General features: G+C 47.8%; 1 protein-coding gene across 5 annotated transcripts in view; it reads right to left on the reverse strand.

The window, feature by feature from the left end:
* Positions 1 to 457: 457 nt before the first annotated feature.
* Positions 458 to 23,242, reverse strand: part of LOC144155031 (mitochondrial import inner membrane translocase subunit Tim21) — a 49,951-nt gene continuing 27,166 nt past the window's right edge. For all 5 annotated transcript variants that reach the window (XM_077686230.1, XM_077686233.1, XM_077686229.1 and 2 more), the window contains 2 exons: positions 16,624 to 16,732; positions 458 to 668 (listed from right to left, as the gene is read on the reverse strand). In XM_077686230.1, coding sequence (XP_077542356.1) covers positions 543 to 668; positions 16,624 to 16,732 — 235 coding nt within the window. In that variant the 3' untranslated portion in view covers positions 458 to 542. The remainder of the gene's footprint in view (positions 669 to 16,623; positions 16,733 to 23,242) is intronic.

Consider the following 23,242-nt stretch of genomic DNA (forward strand, 5'->3'; position numbering starts at 1 on the left):
CTACGCAATTCAAGCAAAAACAGAAGCTTGACAAATCCACTTCAGTGTCCCTTCAGCTGTACCATCATTGTTATTGTATGCCTCTAAAGTATGCAGACGTTCTTATTTGGGAAATTCATGAATACTGGGGGCTTGTCCCCACGCATTAAGAGTTTTATAGAAATTCAAGTGAACGTGCTGATCAATTACTCCAACCTCACTGAAATAAATACGGTATTTACATTTTTTATGGTTGTCAGCCCTCTTCAGGTAATTTGAATATTTGCATAAACACACTTATTTTCTCATAAACAAGGTCACATACTACGTAGCAAGACACCATGTTTTTGGAGTGTAAGACGGCTTGTGGCGTTGTATACTCCTACTTTGTAAAAGACCCCAGACATGGGTTGTCACGGTGGGTGTTTCGAACGCAGCACAAAATAAAAAGAATGTGGCAGCATTTGACAGCCATCAGGAGGGTGTCAGAAAATGTTTTTTATTGTTTTCACCCACGCCCGTTTCAGGTTTCTTGCGTGCGTAAAGACGCAGCTTTGCATCCATTAGATAACGTCAAATGTGGGGCTGCGGCCTTGGATCTCTCTGTTGTCCTCAAGAATGATTGTTCGCTTTGGCTGGCCATCGAGATCAACAAACAGGTAGCGGTACTCATACTTCTTGTGGCTGTCCTGTAAGAAAAAGTGAAACAAATAAAATGGGCAAAATGAATATGTAATCATGCATTCAAACAGTCGTCCATTCAATTCCCTGTTGGGGTTGAATATGTAACGAAAGAAAGACTAACACCACCTCACTCTGTGAGCAGTGAAGCCAACATGAAAAATGAAAAAGCCAAGCTAGAAAAGGACTCAGAAGGAACTCTTTTTGCTATCCAAAACCTCACCAGGGTTGGAGTCATCGCAAAGCTTCAAAGAAAGTCACAAGGAATTATCGGACGCGAGCAGCACACAGGCGCCAACATAGCGAGGTTATCAATTGGGAGAAAGAGATAAATCAAGCAGCTCTAACGAATTTTAAATGCTTATGTTTCTTTTCGTTACAGTATGCCAATGCGACATTCCTTTCGCAAATTTTATGCCACAAACTCTCCAAATGAACATTTACTTGGTAAGGGTGATGGCGTTTGATATTCTAGAAGTTTTCTCTAAATTTAAAGCCTTCTGACACTTCTCTTTCTTCACCTATACCCATTTGATGTTAAGCGATTTATAGGTGGTGATAAATTGAATATTGCAGCATGGTAACATTATGAAACCCACTATCGGCACTGCCCAGAGGGCAAACACAGTTACCTCATGTAGCTGCATTACCTTTGGAACACCACTAAATCTCGCAATTTCTGCTGTAAAAATAAGGCAAAGAGCATTTGCAGCCCTTAAACAGCTCAGCAAGCAATAGGAGGTATGGCCACATATTTTGCACTTTTTACACCATTATTTACACCATCATTTACAACAGTGCTTCCTTCCCTTACTGCATTTTTGCCTAGTTTTGTCCTCTGGTGCATCCCGCACCAGGGAGGACTTGAGGCTGATTTTATGCACTTGACACCACATTTATCTGACGTCTTAGTGTGCACTGCCGGATAATGTAGAAAGACATTCCGATCAGCCCACTGCATCGGATGTTTATCGGCTGCAGCAGAAAAGATTGCATTCTGGTAAAAACAATGAAGCATACGTATCTTGTGTGACAGACAGCGTGCCGTTCGTGCCTTTTTCTATCTTCCCTGTTCAAGCTTGTTTTCACGGCATAAACTTTTTTTTGTACACCGTGTGCTACTGTAACTTTAGCAAGCATCTGCTAAAGACACACAAAGTGTTAAAACAAATTGGCCTACTATATCAGTACATTACTGTGATGAGAAAACAAATACTGAAGTTTAATAAACTTAAGAAATGCCACAAGTGCAAGAAGCAGGCCAATGGCACCATAGTGGAACACGCCACATTATGGCTTCATGTTACAAGTTCCCCATCTTTTTATTTCCTTATCCATCCTCCCATCCCTCCAAGCAATACTTCTGAAGATCGTGCAAGCGAAGACAAATAAATGAAAAATGTCGGCACTCAGGCGTAACTTATTTGGTGGCTCTAGTGAAATCATTCTGCCACTTTGCTGGCCCCAGCCGGGCTGAAGGGGCGACGTGCACTTCGCAGGTGTTGGCACCATGCCAACATCAACTTTCTGTGTGCCTCGCCTATAGTCTCCTCTATCTTGCGTCCCCCACCTCCTGACATCCACTCTGTGTACGGCAGTGGAGGAGGGTGAAGGAAGGGGGGCACCCATGACAGCAGCGTCCTTTTTGGTTGCATGTTCATTCCCTCTTTCTTTCTTTTGCTGCGTGCTGTCAGTTCTGCTGAAAATACAGGGTGATTCCACGCAATACATCTGACACTTGGCGTGGGCGAAAGGCCACTGAAGTGACGACTGGGATCACCTGGTGCAATCGGCTGTACCAAAGCTGCACCCTCGCACATGTTTGTTATATCTTAAGCATCATTGCCTTAGTGCAGATGGTTATGGTCACGCTACACTCGTTTGTTATAACCGAGCATTTGTTATAACAGCAGCCATTAAAAGTGTACTTGGCTGTGTACACTAGCTGTGGATCAGCAATCTCATTACCTTACCCTTCATTCTTCACTCTGCCAAAGTTTCTCTCGAAGAGCTTCTTAAAACTATTCATACTCGCCAATAAGACAGTGAGCAGACTTGAGTTGCAGAATGTGGTTGGCTGCAGACCAACATGGCGAAATCTGCAACCACCACACCCACTATATGACCAACCAGGTAAGACATTCCTAATTATTATTGAAGGTCAATTTGTGTACCAACTTTATCAATAAAATGACTGCACATGATGTAGTTGACAGAATAGTGGGGCATAGTCTGTGAGCAAGTTTACTGCCTTTTTACCCTTAAAGTTTATATTGTTACAGGACTCAGGTGGACAATGCCTCACAGCACCTTGACCCAAGAACGATGACGACAACAACGAAGTGCCTGGCGCGCAACTTGCGTGAGCTCTGTCATGGCCGCTATGTACACAGTGTAAATAGATCTCTTCACCCCATCACATCATTCGTCTCATCTTGTCCTGCCGCCACGTAACATTTTGGTAAAAGTGCGGGGAGAATGACCCTGTGCAGAAAGCACGGAGAATGACCTGCGTTAATATAAGCGATATCAAGGGCTGCATATTATTTGTGCAATGCAGGTGAAATGACCGGTCTGTCAGAGTAGCCAAGATTGTAACCTGATGAGTGCACAATAAAAAATTACGATCTTATGAACAGCAGAGCTGTTTAGGCCAACACAAATCCGTCCGTCGTTGACAGAAAACCCCGAGTCCCCGAGAAAAAATATGGTTAGGGAGGTCCCGAGAATCGAACCTGGGACCTTTACGCCGTGAAACCGGCAACCTAACCACTGGGCCACTCCAAAGGCCCCAGGGGTACGGGTTAGCAGCAAAGGGGAACGATAACATCTGCAGCGAATTAGAAAAAAACGCTTCTTGTGGTCGGAATCGAACTTGGGTTCCTTGCGTTATGAAACCAGCATCTATCCTATTGAGCTATCATGGCATTCCAAGCGCACAGAATTTCCTTTGGGTTCCCAGCACGGGTGTTGGCTTTAGACTTGGCCACAGGTTCTAATGCGTGGTAACGCGGTCCACTTTGGGGGAGATGTGAAAACCTGCGGATGAAACAATCCAGACGTGCCAGTCATGGAGAACTGTCAGCAGCAAATTCAGAAATAAATGTGAAGTGATGACATATGGAGCAGAAACTTGGCGTTTTACTAAACAACAGGTCAGCTCAATGAGCCTTGGAACAAATAATGATCAGAGTAACACTTAAAGAAAGGAAACTAGCTTCCTGGATATATATATATATATATATATATATATATATATATATATATATATATATATATATATATATATATATATATATATATATATATATATTGTCATGTAGCCAAAGACACGCAGCTGTCTTGAAGGAAAACAAGTTTATTGGAGCGAACTTGTGCTCCCCTAACAACTCAAAGAATACACAGGCGGTGAAGCAGCAGTCAACAAAGAGATGTGCGCAGGCGAGTGTCGGCGAATCGAATGCCGCGGCCTTCTGCTCTGCGGGCTTTTATCTCTCGGCGCGACTGTTTCTCGAACCGTCGAATTGCATCCAGAACACTGCAGATCAAAGAAGATTATTCTAGGCTGGTGACGTTAGTTCGAAACACTCTCCCTATCAAAGGAGATAACACGTGCAGCATAAAGAATGGAACATGCACTTCCCTTGGCCCCAATGCATCGTTCGCGGCATTACCCCCCTCTAAGAGTGCATCAACCCAATGCTTCAATGAAAGACAGTCCGAACAAACAACAACAAAAAAGGTCCGTTATCTTGCAAAGTAAGGTTTCATAGGCGAACCACGTGGACGACTTCGGGACACGTGCGTCGTCGTGATGTTCCCGAATCGCCATCAGGGATCACTTCGTAGGTAAGTTGGCCAACACGTTGTAGAATCCGGTAGGGTCTAAAATACCATCGCAGAGGCTTCTCAGTGAGCCCACGTCATCGGATGGGAGTCCAAACCCATATACGATACCCGGGGCGGTACCCGGTGTTGGAGGTTGTAGCGTCCGGCATCCACCAGCTGCTGGTCCACTGTGCGAACTCGGGCGAGCTGGCGGGCCTCCTTCGCACGCTGAAGGTATCGTGGGACGTCGACGTTGAGGTCGTCGTCTTCTACGTGCGGAAGCATGGCGTCAACCATCGTAGTCGGCCGTCTGCTGTAGACAAGATCGAACGGTGTCATCTGCCTAGTTTCCTGGATAGCCGTGTTGTACGCAAACATGACATACGGTGTGAGGGGCGACGCGGGCCAGCGAGGGCCCGAGACGCGACCAAGGCACTCGAAGGCAGAAAACTAACTTTATTAGCGAGGCAAGACGCCTCGAGGAGCCTCTCAAGCTACTACCGCCGGCCGCGCGCCGCACACTCGCTCTGCTCGACTTCGTGCTCGCTTTCGATGTGGCAGGCAGGTGTCGCCGTAGTCTGTGCGCTTGCGGCGCTGGCTTCTGATGTGTCGGGCAGGTGTCGCTAGTAGTCGGTGCGCTGGCTCACATCCGGCTCCTCTCTGTTGGACCAAGTCCCTTTGGTCAGGGAAGTGGCACTGCTTGCTGCCTTCATTGCGAGAGGGAATAGTCCTTGAAGCGCTTAGGGGTTCGGGCGGCTTCCGCTCCAGGGGCCCCGCTGGCAGCTTCCACTCCAGAGGCTCTGGCCGTAACTTCCGTTCCGAGGGTTCTGGTGGTGGCTTCTGCTTTGCCGACACCGGGGATTCTTGAGCGAATTCTTGGGCTGATGCGATTTGGAAGACTCCTTTTTCTTCCGTTCCGACTCCTTCTTTCGCGGTTTGTTGGAAGGGGGAGGCGGCGGCGATGGTGGACGACGTAGCACGGAGCTGCTCATTGAAGGCTTTACGGAGGCGGGTTCTGCGTGCGCTGGCGGTGGAAGTGAAGAGACTTTCAATGCTGCTTCCTTTTGAGAACTGTGCCCCTTGGAGGAACGCTTCTTGGAGCTTTTGTCCTTCGACTTGTCTCGGTGCTTCTGCGTTGACTTCTCTGCTCGCCTTGAATCAGTTTCTGACGATGAACTTTTGGCCTCAGACAATTTTGGCTCTGGAATTTTGCCTTCCAACTGCTTTAGTTCGGGTGGCTTGTGCTCTGCATTGTGCTCAACATCTCCTGCAGATGAAGGTTTGGCGTCACATGACTTGTTTTTCTCCTGGGGTGGATCTTTGTGCCGCTCCTTGTTTCTTGAACTGCTCTTGTGCGCTTTACTGCTCGATGAGGACGAGGGCTTGCGGGAACTGCCACTTGTGCTGTTGCTGCTGCGACTTTTGCTCAACTTGCTTTTGGACTGGCTGCGTTTCTGCTCAACTATTGGAGAAGCAGCTTGCTTGCATTCCGGAGAGGGGCTGTAGGTGTTTGGAACATCATCTTGGCAAGATAGTGGTAACCACGGCTGCTCTTCTGGGAGTGGCAAACGCTGGAGGCCTGCTGATCTGTGATGTCCAGGCATGTGGTGATTGAAAGAGGGCCCCTGGATCATAACAGCATTCGACATCCTGGGCAACAGTCGTTCATGGCACCGAACAATCGTTCCTGTGGGTGCGTGGCGAATTTCAGTTGGCATGGGTGGCTGAAACACCAATTGTGCATGGCTTGCAGAAAACCAGTCTTCACCTAATATAAGTGGCACAGCATTATTATGGAGGGCGGCTGCTTCAACCAAGGCGGTGATAGGTCCGACAGAAACCTTCAAACATACGGCACCAGCTGGAGCTACTGTTTCGCCACCGACGACAACTAGAGGGGGTCTAGTCCAGGGCAAGAGGGGCAAAGAGCTGACCAGGCAGCGGGAAACAAGCGTCACTTTCGATCCACTGTCGGGAAATGCATCCACTTGACCAATCCCAGCAATTGTGGTGGTAACAAGGGCACACTGGACCAGTGATCCATCGAGGGTTTCCGAAGGGGTACTGTGGAGAGCTGGGGAAGAATGTGTACTAGACGTTGGAGCGGTAGCTCTAGATGGACACTTGGATGCGAGATGTCCTTTTTGGCGGCATTGGAAGCACACAGCTTCGGCCAAGTTCTGTCCAGGACGGTAGGCAGGAGCACCATGTTTAGCGGAGATGGTGTGGTATCGGAACTCTTGTTGGTCTGGTGGCAGGGCTGAAATTCGCTGTGGCCGGCTCGTTCTGTCTGACACAGCCTGAGGATTCATGTACGCTGAGTTGCGGGAAGGCGACTGTAGGCTTGGAGTGGGTGGTGTGGCGTTTAGATACCCTGGGCGTGAAAATGGAATGGCCGAATGGCTCAGTGTTTGATCAAGCTGAGTGACAATGTCCATATATGCTGCGACGGTCGCTGGGCGTTGTGCTGCTATAGTAGTGGCCAGGTTCGAGTCGGCAATGCCTTGAAGGGCGTACTCTATGCGCTGAGTGTCCGAGAGAGTGACTGGGCATCCAGAGATGAGCTTCAGCTTTGCCAGAGAGTAGTTGACAAGATTCTCTTCGTATGCTTGCACGCGACAAGTAACTGCTTGTTGCCACTGCAGCAAGGTCTGCTTGGCGCTGAATTGATCTAGGAACGCTTGCCTGAACGTTTCCCACGTCGGGCATTGACGGCCAATGACGGCTTTCCAATCAGCGGCCGCTCCACGAAGTTTGCCCATGGCGACGGCGAGTAGTGTTGAAGGCTGCCACGAAGCAAGGTTTTGAGTTCGCTCCAACTCTTCAATCCAGTGGGACGCTGAAATGCCGCCGTCCCCACTGTAAGTAGGAAGCGATGCGGACAGGTCTGGAAGAGTTGTGACTTGAACAGGGACTGCAGCGCGTTGCGACACATGAAGGAGCTGCTGAAGTAAACCTGTCAGCAACTCGGTAGTTTGTGCTGCATCGGAGCTCGGCGGAGGCGGTGCTGTGTCAGGGCGCTGGGTGGACGCCGCGGAGTCTGGGGAAGTGGGCGTGGCTGAGCGGTTTTGAGCGATGTCGGCGATAAGGCGGTTTATTACTTCTTCCTTCGGCCCGGTAGCGTCCAGATTTCGGCGAGCCAACTCTTCACGGAGATAATCTGCTGTAAAGCCTGCGAGGTCCTCTGGCGTAGCCTCGTTCCAATTCACGAGCGGCATGGCGGTACAAGGCACCAAACTGGTTACGAGACGAGAGGGCGAGTAGGGCGAACGGTTTGGGCACTGAAGGCAGGTTACTTCATCGGGCGGGCAGGCGCCAACACGACAGTCGGTGAAACACAGGGCGAAGCGCGAAATGGCTCCGGCGAAGTGGGCGGTAGCACCTGCACACGGAGGGAGCGCTGGGCGACGAAACTTCACGGGGCGATGCTCCAGGCACGGTTCGGGGTCGACTGCGCCAGTTGTGAGGGGCGACGCGGGCCAGCGAGGGCCCGAGACGCGACCAAGGCACTCGAAGGCAGAAAACTAACTTTATTAGCGAGGCAAGACGCCTCGAGGAGCCTCTCAAGCTACTACCGCCGGCCGCGCGCCGCACACTCGCTCTGCTCGACTTCGTGCTCGCTTTCGATGTGGCAGGCAGGTGTCGCCGTAGTCTGTGCGCTTGCGGCGCTGGCTTCTGATGTGTCGGGCAGGTGTCGCTAGTAGTCGGTGCGCTGGCTCACAACGGAAAGGCGCCGTCCCAAGTCTTATGTTCAACATTAACGTACATAAACAGCATATCCGCGATCGTCTTGTTCAGAAGTTCCGTTAGACTTCGTTTGGGGGTGGTATGCCGTTGTTCTTCAGTGATCTGTGTTGATGTAGCATAAGATTCCTTGCGTAAGGTCCGCAGTGAAGGCCGTTCCGCGGTGCGTGATTAGGACTTCAGGGGCTCCATGTCGCAGCACTGCTTGGTTTATGAAGAACTTGGCGACGTCTTGTGCAGTCCCCCTCGGAAGAGCAGCGGTATCTGCGTAGCGCGTCATGTAGTTTGTCGTTACGACAATCCGCTTGTTCTCGGATCGTGACGTAGGGGAACGGGCCCAGAAGGTCCATTCCAATCTATTGGAAGGGCCTCGACAGGACGGCGATCGGCTGCAGAAGTCCGGCGGGTCTCGTCGGAGACGTTTTTTGCCGCTGGCAGTCACGGCAGCTCCGGACGTATTGGGTGACGTAGGATGTGAGGCGGGGCCAGTAGTACTTTGTCTTGATTTTTCCAATAGTGCGGGCTGTACTGAGATGTGCGGAAGATGGGTCGTCGTGGCATGCTTCCAAAATTTTGTCCCATACCGTATTTACTCGCGTAATGATCGCACTTTTTTTTTTTCAAAAAATATGATGCATATTTAGGGGTGCGTTCATTACGCGAGGTAAATTGTTTGCGAAAAAAGTTTCAGCGCCTAAAACGCAAGCAAGTTGCAGGTCAGAATTTTTATGATAGGTCTCCTGAACATAATAAATATAATAAATAAAAACATAATAAATACCCCACAGACCACCACCAGCCGCGTTGCAAAGTGACGCAAAATGCAGTGTTTTCATGAATTACGTAACGCGCCGGAACGAGTTTACTGCAATGTGAGAACAGGTCGACCAACAAGTGGCTGCTGCCGTCACAGTGTGGGACATCAAAACTGCCGACACAGCTGCCGCCACAGCAAGCTGAACGTGTGTTTTTTTTCTTTGTCTTGTGGGTACATTATGTGCATTTAGTGACAGTTTCTTCCGCACCAATAATGAACTCATGCTAGCCGATATCGCTAATATTTGAAAGTCTGCGGCAATAACGTAGCCATGTCCACTTTGAAAAAGGAGGAAATATAGCTAAGAACGACCATCATCACCTAGACTTGACACACATACGACATATTGCTGCAGCAAGCTCAGGGTGTGATCATTGCGCGGGAAATAAAAAAAGTCGTATTTTGACGACGAACTTCAGGGGTGTGATCATTACGCGAGTGCGATCATTATGTGAGTAAATACGGTAGGTCTGCGGGGATGACAAGAAGGTAATTTGTTCTCGTTCCGGGGCTGAAACAAGTTTTTCAGGCTGAATGCTGGTAAGTTCCGTTTGAACACCCTAGGCACAGCCACGTTGCGCCCTTCGAGGTAGTCGATCTCGACGTGTAAGTCAGGGTCGGCACGCTGTTGGGCGGCTAGGTCGCCGTCCGTCACGACTCCGAGGAACGTGCTGTCTTCATCGGAGTCTTGCGGTGGTGGGTCGACGGAGGCACGGAACAGGCAGTCGGCGTCAGAGTGTTTCCTGCCGGATTTATAGACAATTGTAACGTCAAACTCTTGCAGGCGCAAGCTCCACCACCCAAGATGTCCAGAGGGGTCCTTCGAATTGGCGAGCCAACACAGCGCATGGTGGTCTGTCACAACTTTGAATGGTCTACCATACACATATGGGCGAAATTTTGAAATGGCCCATATAATTGCAAGGCACTCTTTCTCGGAGGCTGAGTAATTTTTCTCTTTCATCAAGAGACCACGGCTGGCATAGGCGATTACTTTCTCGCAACCGCTTTGCTTTTGGACGAGGACGGCACCCAAGCCTATATCACTGGCGTCCGTGTGCATTTCCGTTTCGGCGTCATTGTCGAAGTGAGTGAGCATGGGCGAGTTTTGCAGGCGGTGTTGCAGCTCGCAGAATGCATTTTCTCGGCCGTTTTCCCGGCTGAAAGGGATGCTATCTTTCGTCAAGTGCGTGAGTGGCTCTGCAATGCGTGCGAAGTTTGCAATGAAGCGCCAGTGGTATGCGCACAGGCCGAGAAATCTTCGCACAGCCTTCTTGTCTTTCGGTCTTGGGAAGTTCGCTATGGCTGAAGTTTTCGCCGGGTCTGGCAGGACTCCCACCGCGTTGACGACATGGCCCAAAAACTTGAGTTCCTCGTACGCAAAGCGACACTTTTCAAGCTTCTGGGTTAGCCCCGACGAGCGAACAGCCTTGAGTACAGACTCCAACCTTGCAAGGTGTTCGTCGAATGTTCGGGTGAATACCACAACATCATCGAGGTATACGAGACAGGCGTGCCACTTCAGGCCAGCTAGCACGGTGTCCATGAGTCTTTGAAACGTTGCTGGTGCCGTGCACAGCCCGAACGGCATCACCTTGAACTCGTTAAGGCTGTCCGGGGTTATGAATGCTGTCTTCTCTCAGTCTCTCCCATCCACTTCTATTTGCCATTAGCCTATCTTTAGATCCATCGATGAGAAGTACTTCGCGTGGCAGAAGTGGTCGAGGGCGTCATCGATTCATGGCAGTGGGTACACATCCTTTTTGGTGATTTTGTTCAGTCGCCGGTAGTCAACGCAAAACCTTAATGTGCCGCCTTTTTTCTCCACGAGTACGACCAGCGCAGCCCAGGGGATTTTCAATGGCTGTATAATGTCATCGCTGAGCATGTCTTCCACTTGTGTCCGGATGGCTTACCGCTCGTGCGAGGACGCAGTACAGTGACTGTCAGGTGGGTCGGGTTCCATCCTCGGTTATAATTCGGTGCTTCGCTAGAGTAGTCTGACGTAACTTTGATTTCGACGAAAAACACTTGCTGTAGCAATGCAGCAAAGCCAATAATTTGTTCCGTTCTTCTTGCGGTAGCGCCGGATTCACGTCGAAGGGATGTGGAAGCTTGAAGGTATCTTCAGGTGCGTGTTCAAAGTCGGCGACTGCGATCATGTCAATTGCTTCTTGCATTTCTTCGAGGAACGCAATTGCCCAAGAAATTGCCCAAGCCCAAGAACACAATTGCCCAAGCCCAGGAAAGCCCTAGTAACACTGCATGGCCTCAAATAAACAAGCAATGTGCCCACTGCGGGAGAAAGCCATCTGGGCACTGACAAAAGTGCCCAGCACAGAGGCTGCTCAAAAACAAAGTCAATGAAGTGACACAACAATGTAGGCCCCACCACAACAGTCAATGACACAGGGCACCTGCATCATCTGCTAGTTGTGCAATCGAAATAAGTATTTGCAGGAGTGCAAACTGCGGAACACTGCGCAAACGGCGGAACTGCGCAAACTGCAGAGTGCAAGGCTCCACGGTTACCTTTGGTGTAATGAATCAGCGTGAATTCACTGTTGCCTAGTGGTGAGCTGAGCAACGGAGGTTTTCTGTATTGCGGCAAAGCCTGCAATGTGGCGGAGCCTTCCATCTTGGTAGATGCCAACACACACAAGGCTCTTTCTGGCGAAAGATCTTCCTATGCATGCGTGCCAGCCTGAATGGCTGCTCGTAGCCTCTGAGTCACCACCTCTCCGAATAGTAGGAGGTGTTTCGTGTATTTTTAATTGACTCCTGTTTAGAAACTCTCGTGTGTCATGCGCAAACTCGACAGTACCAATTTGCGCTTATAAATGCTCGTTACGCCGTGAGCCAGTAATGCCAGTGAATTTTAGACAGGGCTCGAAGCATTCATTACCCTGCCAGTTTGAGTTCTCATGTTATCACACCCCAGTATGTTGTAACATGACTATGCTTTACTCCTCACCATGAATTGAACATTTTAAGTTTGGTACCTCGCTCTTCGTTATGAGAACAAAGGCAGCTCTTGCCTTTAAGTAGCTCACCAGTCATGCCACCTTGATGCTGACCAACGTCATGGGCTCGGTAGCAGTACTAATAAACAAAAATTGATGTGGGAGCCATCTGGCCTCAGCCCACAAGTGCAGGAAAAAGACTGAGAGAAAGCAGAAGCAGCTTAGGCAGCTTGGCAACAAAACTAAAATTAGCTCTCATGATTGACTGAAATGCAGCAATCCTTAGACATGACCTGAACAATGATTAAGCAGCAACTAGAGGGACAAACCAATCAAAAGCTGTCTTTTAAGCATAAATTGGCAGTACAAGGACAAAGCACGCATTGCCTCTACCCTGAAAGCAGTTGCTATGAAAAGGGAAATAATAAGGCAGCTCATTTTTCCTGGTTACACAAACATGGAAACAATTACCCCAGACTCTGGTACCAAAAAGGCTGCCAGTACTGGCACAAAATCAAGAAGTTGAAGCTCAACGCCAATCACTGACCATTGGCACAGGCTACCCCACCCACAGGGTTCTTTCCAGAAATTTTTGAGAGGTGGGCATTTCAAGAACAGGGTAGGGGAGATGTTAAGTTCAAGAATTTGAAATCTTCATCACAAAACTTAAACAACTCTGGTCAAATACTGCGTATTGTCGTGCCAGGCATGGTGAAAAGTGGAAGCTCTTAAGAAAAATAAAAAAGCGACAAGCACAAGCATTGACTCCAATATTTGCACACAGCTGCAAATTTTTCAGATTTAAAAGCAACTTGTTCAGACTCTTCCACATATACAGGTTGCAAGATGTGCTGCCCGCTGCCACTGGGGATGCTCTCGCACAGTGGCCATTTTTAGTTCCCCAGGCGCGCATTTTAAACGGGCCAGTCGGAGCGGTGGGGGCCTACTGAATCAAGGAAGTGGGCGGTGGATCCGAGTCATGGGTGGTGAAGCGGAGCAGTGGGCAGCATTTGCGCTTCCGCCCACCATGGAGGGAAGTCTGCACCCCCCTTGTCATCATCATCATCATCATCATCATCATCAACAGCCTATTTAGGTCCCCTGCAGGACAAAGGCCTCTCCCATTGACCTCCACCCACTCTTGTGTTGCGCTGCCCGAGTCTATTCTTGGCCTCCGCATTTTCTTATTTCATTTCTCCATCCAGTTATTGGCCTATACCCTTCTTCTAGTCCCGTCTCCCGGTATCCATTCTGTTAGCCTCGTGGTCCACCTGTTGTCGCTTCGCCTCACTACATGGCCAGCCCAAGTCTACTTTGTCTTCTTAATTTCAATTGAACAATGATATGTTCTACTCGAGTTTACTCCCTGATCCAGGATGCTCATTTCTTGTCCCCAAGTGTTACTCCTATCATTATTCGCTCCATGGCTCGTTGCGCCGACGTACGTTTGCTTTCCAGTTGTTTAGTAGGGTGCCAAGTTTCTGCTCCATATGTCATGAACAGAAGAACGCATTGGTTAAATACTTCTCTCTTTAGGGATAGAGGTAGCTTACTTTTCATTATTTGTGAGTGCTTGCCGAGTGCACCCCAACCCATTCCTATTCTGTGCCGGATTTCTTTCTCGTGGTTGGGATCAGCAGTGACAACCTGTCCAAGGTGGTTATATTCTTCTACTTGTTACGGTATTTCGCTACCTATGCTGAAGAGGGCACTTTTAGCATGCTTATTTATCATTACTTTAGATTTAATCATATTTATTTTTAACCCCGCTGCGAAGCTTCTTTATTGTAGATCTTCAATCATTTTTTCAGTTGTTCTGCTGGTTCACTGAGTAAGACTATGTCGTCTGCAAACCTCAGATGACTCAAGTATTCCCCGCTGATCCATAAACCTGCGTCTTCCCAGTCAAGCTTCCTGAATACCCCTTCCAGACATGCTGTGAACAATTTTGGTGAGATGGTACCTCCCTGTCGCACTCCCTCTTGGAACGGGAACTTTTCGCTTTGCTTGTGAAGAAACAGCCTGCCCGTACATTCCTTATATACATCGTCTAGGAGTCTTATATAGGTCTCTTCTATTCCTTGGTTTTTTAAAGCTGCCAACACTGTCCCTCATCATGTGCTGTAACATAAGCCAATGACACCAATTACCCTACCCATCATGCACTCCATTCTGGGCAACTTGAAACCACATGAGACATGACTTGAATCATGTCTGGGATCATGGAGGACTACCGTGAAATTCTGAACATGCGCCCCCACCCATGTAAGGCTTCCCCCTAAATTCACTGCTCATTTTAAATTTCCGTGCCATTTTGAGAAAGCGCCCCCTTTTGCTCCCCAGTGTCCAGATCCCGAAATCTACCACACCCAGGCAAAACTGGCATGCCACGGCCAGTCTATAATCCAATCCAATCAATCTTGGTTAGCAGCCCATTAGCACAATCTTTAAACGCCATTTCTCGCTTTTTTTTTTTTTTTGGCAGTCCTGGATTCTTTTGGCGGCAGCATGGGCTCGAATTTCTTGCCGAGGCGTGGGCCGCTGTACCCAAGGATACTTAGGTACAGCCCTTCGGGGGCTGGGGCCCCCGAAGGACTGTCGTGGAAACACGGTGGATGACTCGGAGAAAGGCAACCTGCATGGTGGACTGGCAGGGCACCAGGAGACCGGAGTGGACATCGAGCGGAATTCTGTGAACTTTTCTTCTGGACTGGCTCAGAGGAGTCTTTTGATGGTTTTGAGAGCGATGACTAACATTCTTTGGCAAAATGTTAGGGGCATGTGCATTCCACATTTTTTTCCTGGCGGGCAGTTGTTGTCACTGCCATCTTGAATTTTGGTGTTGCTCCAGTATAGCGCCCCCTCCCCACTTTGCTGGTGATCTCGGCTTGCCTGCAGAGGGGCGCTTGCTCGGAATTGTACGATAGACAAGCAGACTCGACTCAATCGGTAGTAAAAACCTCAGGGCCAGCCTTAGAACAGCGGAGCTGTTCTAGGGCTGGCCCTGACCACAGCCTTTGCTGGTATCGCGTCACGCTCTCTGAAGCAGGTTTCTCCACCATGCAAAAACCAGTTCCCAGTGCAAAAATTCGTAAAAAGAAAAAAAAAAAGGCCCTAGGGCTTTCACATTTGCATATAAGACGGCTTATGTTGCCCCTGAAAAAACGTCTTCTGAGCAATACATTTGTGATCAGAGGTAAAGCCGACTTTAAGGGGACAAATGAAAGCTTGGTCTTTGTAAGCTGGCTTTTCCACATTGTGTGTTGCACAGTGAAGCATGGCCATCTACGGAGGGTGTGTGATTACAGAAAATGGCTCGCACTCTTGTGTTATCAAAACTATCCTGAAACAAAATATACGACAATTAGCCGCTAAGACGACTCTGCCATTATGCTGAGTTTCATCTACTTGTCATAATGAGTTAGTTCTCAGTGAAGTTCCTAACGTTAAAGAATTGCTGCTGTCAATATATGGCCATCCACGGAGCTATCTGTTTTCTGTATGGTTACAGAAAACAGCTGTAAAAGTTGTTTTACCTATCTGGAAACAAGTTGTATGATAATTAGCCTCTAAAACGACCCTAACATTATGAACCACAGCTTCACTGGTCATCCTTCTCCACAGAGGAGAGAGGCACTGAATTCTTTAAAAATTTAGTACAGCTGAACTGTCCCCGGAAATTTGCCATAAATAAAAACATTTTCAACAAAATGGGTCAGCAGAATGACATGCAATACTCCTACACAAAACTTGGGAGCCATCATAAATCTGTACCATGGAGAGGACGCTTGAAATTCGTACAACGCAGTACGACTGCCCACTGAATGTGCTGGTTATGGAGACGATCGGTGACAGGCTATTAGCTCTGACACACTACGTGAGACCATCTGTTCAGCAGTCAGGGAGCTGCAGAAACTTTTCCCACTGACGTCGCAGCCCCAAGTCACTTTCATAAGCGATGTGATGCAAGCAGAAGTGTAATAGACAATGTTCCCAGTCTAATTTAATGGTTCCGGAAAGAAGAGTTCCGAGGGATAAATGCTTGCCGGGCAAACGCCGTAGCATTCCATTTGCTGACTCTCAACTGTGCATATCAGTTTGTTGACTGCTTCCTTGATGCTTGCGATTTTTACGGAGCACAAGTTTCTTTCAATAAAGCTTCCTTACTGAAAGAACCCTGCATTGTTCTTGGCTATGTGACAATATGCCCTTAACTTTGTGAGCATGGGCATTTTCATATTGTGCTGCAACCGGAAACTAAACCTCCAACCTTAGCAGTGATATATCCTCACCACTGAGTCCCAGTCGAACCTCAATAAAACGAAGTCTCAGCTACTAGTGAAAATTCTGCTGAATAAAAATTTTCGTCAAGCTGAAGTTGCTATCTTTACATGAAACTAGAACCAGGAAATATTTTTGAAATATTTGTTATGCTGTAAGCTTTGTTGGATCAAGGTGCATTACATTGAGCTTGTGTTATGACTCCTCTAAATATCTTCTTAATATGCTGATGTACATAGAGAGCTAACAAAAGTGCATATGCTAGAGTACGCAACCACTGGGGAAAGTAGTTTTCATAACAAAAACAATAAAGAGTTCAACAAGGCATACCTCTCGCACTTCAAGATGCACAGTGCCAGACCTGATAGACCCCTTGATGTAGAACTTCATGCGCATGTAGTTGATGCCATCCTTGATGTACTCCATGTGACTGACATGCCTAGTGAGAAAAAAAAAAGAGGATTTCTAGCACTTCACAACTGGTTTTTACATGACACCTGAGCAAAATATCGCGTGTTGCAATATTCACCGAGCGTAGTCCTTCAATATGTACATGCATGTACAGTGGAACCCCAATAATATGACTTTCAAGCGACCGTGCGAAACCATCATATGACCGGAATGTCATATGATTGGGGTATGGGTAAATGCCGGCCTAGTAGACGGTCTCACACAACAGGTGGGCTAAGAACTTATTTAAACTACTACATTTAGCCCATTCTCATGTAATTTGTGAACCTTTAGCTAAAATCAGTTTCTTAAAAATAAAATAAAGAAGCCCCTATTTTGCACCCCCCTTTCCTCCATGGCATCTGCGCTAGCGTGCCAGCCATGTGCCACACACCACACGACTCCCATGCTATGGTGTCTAGAATATATGTACAGTCGAACACGGATATATCGAACACGGGTATATCGAATTATTGTCTATATCGAACTCATAAATTATCCCCTTGAAAATTCTGTGTAAAAATATAGGAATTCGTACGTTTATATCGAACCGTTTTTTTCCCGACATTGGGTATATCGAATGCCGCGCGAGCTGGAAGGTGCTCTTCGGCGGTCGCGGCACCCACGATTGAGGTTCAGGAGGATGTGGGGGAAAACGCGGGCATGGGGAAGACTGGCTCGCGGAATTAATCCCCCCTACCGGAACGAATTTGCACTGGCCCAGTCGGGCCCCGCTGCCGGCCGCCGTAGCGTTAGCGGACGAAGCCCGGTATGCTAAATCTCTCTAGGCACACAAGCCCGAACGCTCGGAAAATGTGACAGTGCGAGGTAGGGATGCCCCGACTGCGCAACGTCCTTTTTTTTTTGCGACTGCGTACGTTCCCTGGTTTGCCGAAAAAGAGTTTTTTTTCTCTCTCTCTGGGTCTGTCTTCCCCCGATGTCGTCTCGGGAAAGGGTAGAGGGAACGAAGGCGCTGGCGGCCTCTTCCTTCTTTTGCATTTTGCTGCTGTTGCTGCTGTTTGGCGAGTTGTCCCGCACCTTTCGGAAATCACTGTTTCTCTCGGAGATGACCATCGCGAGCACTTTGTTGGAGTCCGTTGAGAGAGCCTTGGAAAGGTTACTTTCAAAGTTCTTGTGGTACGTGCGCGCTGTTCTTCTTTTGCGTGCGTGTTGTGCATGGTGTGCGGCGAAGGCGCAGCTTACTGCTGGAACTTTCTACTTGTGCAGCCTCGAGAAGATCGAGACCAGCGTCTTTAATTTCATTTCCCGGACGAAGAAGCAGGCCAAGATCAGCGATTTTTTTTCCCGAAAATAAAGCGTCCTGTTTGTTGCGTCATGAGTGCGGAATTGGTTGTCATTCTTGAATGCGACGATCAGTTAGTGATCGACCGCCATAGGTGAGGTCTCAGAGCCCATATTTTTTATATCGAATTTTTTATATATCGAACTATTTCGCGATCCCCTTGGAGTTCGATATATCCGTGTTCGACTGTGTGTGTGTGTATATATATATATATATATATATATATATATATATATATATATATATATATATATATATATATATATATATATATATATATACACAGTCAAACACGGGTATATCGAATTATTGTCTATATCGAACACATAAATTATCCCCTCGAAACTTCCGTGTAAAAGTATAGAAATTAGTACGTTTATATCAAACGGTATTTTTACCGTCATTGGCTATATCGAACGCCACGTGAGTTCGAAGGTGGTCTTTGGCAGTCGCTTAGCGGGCGACATCGCGCGTTCGCCGGAACCCGACACGGACAGAAGCCCGAAATGCCAGGAAAATGTCACAGTGCAAGGTAGGGATGCCCCGACTTCGCTCCGACTGCACACGTTCTCCGAAATGAGGAACACTTCTTTTTTTCGGCTAGCTACGTTCCCAGGCTTGCCGAAAATATTTTTTCTCTCTCTCTGGGTCTGTCTTCCCCCGATGTCGCCTCGGAAAAGGGAAGAGAAGGAACGAATGCGCTGGCGGCCTCCTCCTCCTTTTGCATTTTGCTGTTGTTGCTCTTTCGAGAGTTGTCCCGCACCTTCCGTAGATTGCTGTTCCTCTTGGAGGTGACCATCGCGAGCGCTTTTTGGAGAACGTTCAGAGCGCCTTGGAATCGTTATCATCAAAGTTCTTGTTTTGCGTGCGCGTTGTTCTTCTTTTGCGTGCGTGTTATTTGTGCATGGTGTGCGAAGGCGCAACGAACGGCTGGAATTTTGGAGTTGTGTAGGCGTCGTGTACGTGTCTCACGACACGTGTGACTGGGTGAGGGTGAACCGACGAGGAAGCAACGGCCGCTACAACTGCGGCCAGCGTAGAGAAGCGCAAGAACCTGGACTTTGCGACAAAGCTGAAAGCCATTCAGCGGGTCGAGGCGGGAGAAAAAGTCGACGGAGTGTCTGGCGACGACTTAGTGAACGCTGACAGCAATGTTCAGGCTGTTTCGAGCGTCGATGACGAGAATATCGTAGCTCCGGCAGCAGTAACCCAGGCTGTAAGCTCGAGTGGCGCAGATCGTCCGGACGAGGTGGCGGCTGCTCGATCGTACTCCGCCGGTGAAGTGGCGGCTGCGTTCAGCTTGATTCGCCGTTGTTGCAGCGACATGGAAGGAACTGGGCTGTCGCACCTGGATAGTCTCGAGAAGATCGAGGCCTGCGTCTTGAATTTTATTTCCAGGACGAAGAAGCTGGCCAAGATCAGAGATTTTTTTTTTCACGCAAATAAAGCACCCTGTTGCGTCGTGAGTTTGGAATTAGTTGTCATTCTTCAATGCGCAGATCGGTAAATGATCGTCCACCACAGGTGAGGTCTCAGAGCCCATATTTTTTTATATCGAATTTTTCATATATCGAACTATTTCGCGATCCCCTTGGAGTTCGATATATCCGTGTTCGACTGTACTGGCTAGTGTGCTGAGGGCAGGCAAGGAGATGGCCCCAACGCTGATGATTTGTGGCAGCGCCCGCTTATGTGCTATTGCGCGAGTGGGTGCATCTGCGTTCAACCCGCACCATCCATGTAGTGATCCACGCGCTTCCCAAGCGCTGCGAAGCTTCCAGTCAGCCAACCAGCGTGACGCAAGCATTTACTTTTTCTGTGTATTTGGAGTGTTTTTTTACAAAATGCCATGTTATATAAGAACTACGCCAGTTCGTTTACAGTGCACGCATTTTGCAATACAAAATGTAGATAAATTTGTGACGTATACCTCGCCGTCTGCTCCCGCCCGCGAAAAACTTAACTTGACAGTAACCCCTCAACCGATTTTTTTCTTTCTTTCCCTTTTGAGAGCAAGAAATGTCCCAGAAAGTTCAAAAACCCTTGCACATAGCCTGAATTCGGCCAGAAATAAAAGTGAGAACAAAGAATGACAACTATGTCAAGCAATTAACCTGGCACTAAAGCAATGCTTGGGATTTAGAAGCTTCTTTTTGCACTGTAAATCAGAAGTGAAATAGAAAACATTATAGCAGTGAAATTTAAAATGACACCTTCGATTTGTTTTAAATGGACACTGATATTTGAAAATGTCTCTCAGGGGCTCTCTTTGTTGAAGACAAACAATTAACAACTTAACGATAACTTCACCTTATACTAGGGGTGTGCGAATATCATTTTTTTAATTTCGAAGCGAATTCGAATAATAAAAACAAAGTTCGAATCGAATCGAATATTTTTCGAATATTTTTCGAATACGAATACTTATTGTTTTTTGTAAAATTAATGTTTTCACCATCTAGAGACACAAAAACTGCAACTTTATTGCACAACAAATCACACAAAGTAAAATGAGGAATTACACAATACCATTGCACTCAACAGGTTAAGGTTTGCACTCACTTAAATGTTAACATGGAGAAAGGTTAACTGCTCGACATGTTCGGGGAGCAGTGACAACCTCCTGCTCGTCACCACTTTACCAGATATCGAAAACAGCCGCTCACTTGAGAGAGAGAGAGAGAGAGAGAGAGAGAGAGAGAGAGAGAGAGAGAGAGAGAGAGAGAGAGAGAGAGAGAGAGAGAGAGAGAGAGAGAGAGAGAGATACAACTTTATTACGCAATAATGCGAGAGTGGTTCCTCAGTCCAGGAGCCCATGTGCTGTCCAGGCTGCCGTAGCCCTGGTCACAAGCAGGAGCTGGTCCTCAGGTCGACAGCTGGACAAACTAGTAGCTGGCATGCCCTAGCCCGTGCACATTGCCGCGCGCTGATACAGTAAAATCTTGATGATACAATCTCGCGGGACTGCGAAAAATATTCGTATCATCCGAAATTCGTATGAATCAACACAGACCAAAAAATTTAGCGCTGAAAAAAGTTTTCGTTTGTTTTTTTTCCTACTTTCGCGTGAAGAAATTCGTGATTTTTTCTGCTTTTTTGAACCCCCCTTTCGCAAAGCAGTCCTTTCTGGAGCACGTAAAGCTTCGCGCTCGTCTCCTTACTCGCTGTGCCCAAGCTCGCTACACGCCGCAACAGCCAAGCATGAACCGCATGGTGCGTTTTTGCACGCGATTCGCTCGCCTCGGCTCTGCGAGCGCTGTATTTTCACGCCCACATCGACGATTTCGCGCCCGCGGTAGCGCCTACCTCGGTCAGAAAATGACGCACGACGCGCGCGGCAGAATGGAGGAGCCTGACTACTTGCGATGAGATCGAGACAGCCGGCTTGGCTCCGCCGGAGATGGTTAGGCTTAGCACCCCGGCAAATATTTAATGGGCGCTTTCACTAGCGGCGCGGATGATGTTTTACAGTACCGTTTTCGCATGCATTATCAGCTCCTTTACCGCACAAGCAACTTCGTGTCTCCCTTGAGCCGCATTTTAAAGAGCGTAGAAGCGGTCGCTCGAGCGCCCGCGCCACTTCGCGGCTGGTGCCGACGCCATGTTGACGCCGCCGGCCGCGCCGCGCGCAGCGTGGGGGTGGTTTCGCGGCGGTGTCAGCGCGTTGGGCGTGCGAAGAGCGTTTTCGCGAGCAGAAAACAATAGCCCGGCCGTTTCTGGAGAAAGAGTGACAAACAGGGGAGCGAGAGCCTTCACTTGCTCGTTCGGCAGTCGGGTGCCTCGCCGGCTCGTTCGTATCTTCCGCCGGGCCCCGCAGGTCCGTTCGTAACAGCCGAAATTTTTACCATTGCAAACGATGCAATTTCGCCGGGACTTTTCGGAAATTCGTATCATCCCGAAATTCGCACCCCCGGAATCGTATCATCGAGAGTCCACTGTAAATAAACACCGATACAGACACGCTCTGAATTTTTTTTTTTTTTAGTTTTGGGTGGTTCGAATATTTCGAACAATAAAAGTGTCGTTCGAATCGAATCGAATACCAAAAAATTCGAATCGAATATTCGAAGTTTCGAATATTCGCACACCCCTACCTTATACAGCTTTAAAATACTACAAAAAACATGTATTGGCTTTCTAGAAAACTGTTTAATAACATTAATATTGGCATTTGAAGTCTTACAGCAGCTGTTGTGCTTCACAAGGCAAAGGATTAAAAAGATTGTTCATCTCCTACTTTACATTGATTCTCATGAAGGGAACCACGATTTATTATTCCTCAACCGATCCCAAGAGTTTACCCTTGATTCAACTAACCCACTTGCCAAATAGCTCAGTGTGACGTTAAGAACTGAAGCACTGTATTCAGTGCAGCACGTAAAGGCTGGTGTGCCAAAGAATGCATTTGGCCCGTTTCTCATTTTGCATTCTGAAAAAAAAAAAAAAAGAAACAAGCTTTTTCTGACAAACCTTATTTACACCAGTGTTCAAGTACTCTGTCCCTATGAGTCGGGCCACTGGTAAGTGTATGAATTAGATCTAGGGATATCTGCAAACTATAAAAGTGATACAAGTATGAAAAAAAAAAAAAAAGCTCAGCAAGTTTGCAAGGCATGAAACGAAGTACTTTGTTTACAGAGCACTGAACACAGTAACAGTGCATATTGTGCACAAGTCAGGCACTATAGAAAGGTACTATAATCAAACCAGTATTATACGCACTTCACCCTGTTGGCAGAGGCGCAACATAATGAGTTTTGTCGCTGCCTTTGACCTTCTCTTTTCTTGTTCAGGCTCTTAACATAAAATCTGAACCTTAACAAGACAGAGAACTTGACCACTTCGGACAAATTTTTTTTTTCTTGGCTAGAGCAGCCAAGCCGCGGCAGAGAAAGAAAACGTAGGCACTTTCCAAAATCGAGCAAACTCTTTTCATGCAAAATGTTCTTGCTAAAGAAGGCAGTGAATTTGTCATCGGTTAGCTTGACTGCAGCCAGTGGACGGGGTGGAACTGAGACAAACAAGCCCACCATTGTCAAAATGAGTCAAGTAAGAGCTCTCATCCGTTTTTGCGTCATTTGGCATAACACAAAGGCAAGATGCACACTGCGTTTCTTGCCATTGTTTTTCTCGTCATATAGCCCTCAGCATGGTAGATCAAGGCAGCGGTACTTTTCCTTTCTACATACCTGGCAT

This window comes from Haemaphysalis longicornis, unplaced genomic scaffold, assembly GCF_048455015.1.
Source record: "Haemaphysalis longicornis isolate Haplotype H1 unplaced genomic scaffold, Haemaphysalis longicornis Haplotype H1 scaffold_1, whole genome shotgun sequence".
In the NCBI taxonomy this organism is placed as follows: domain Eukaryota; kingdom Metazoa; phylum Arthropoda; class Arachnida; order Ixodida; family Ixodidae; genus Haemaphysalis; species Haemaphysalis longicornis.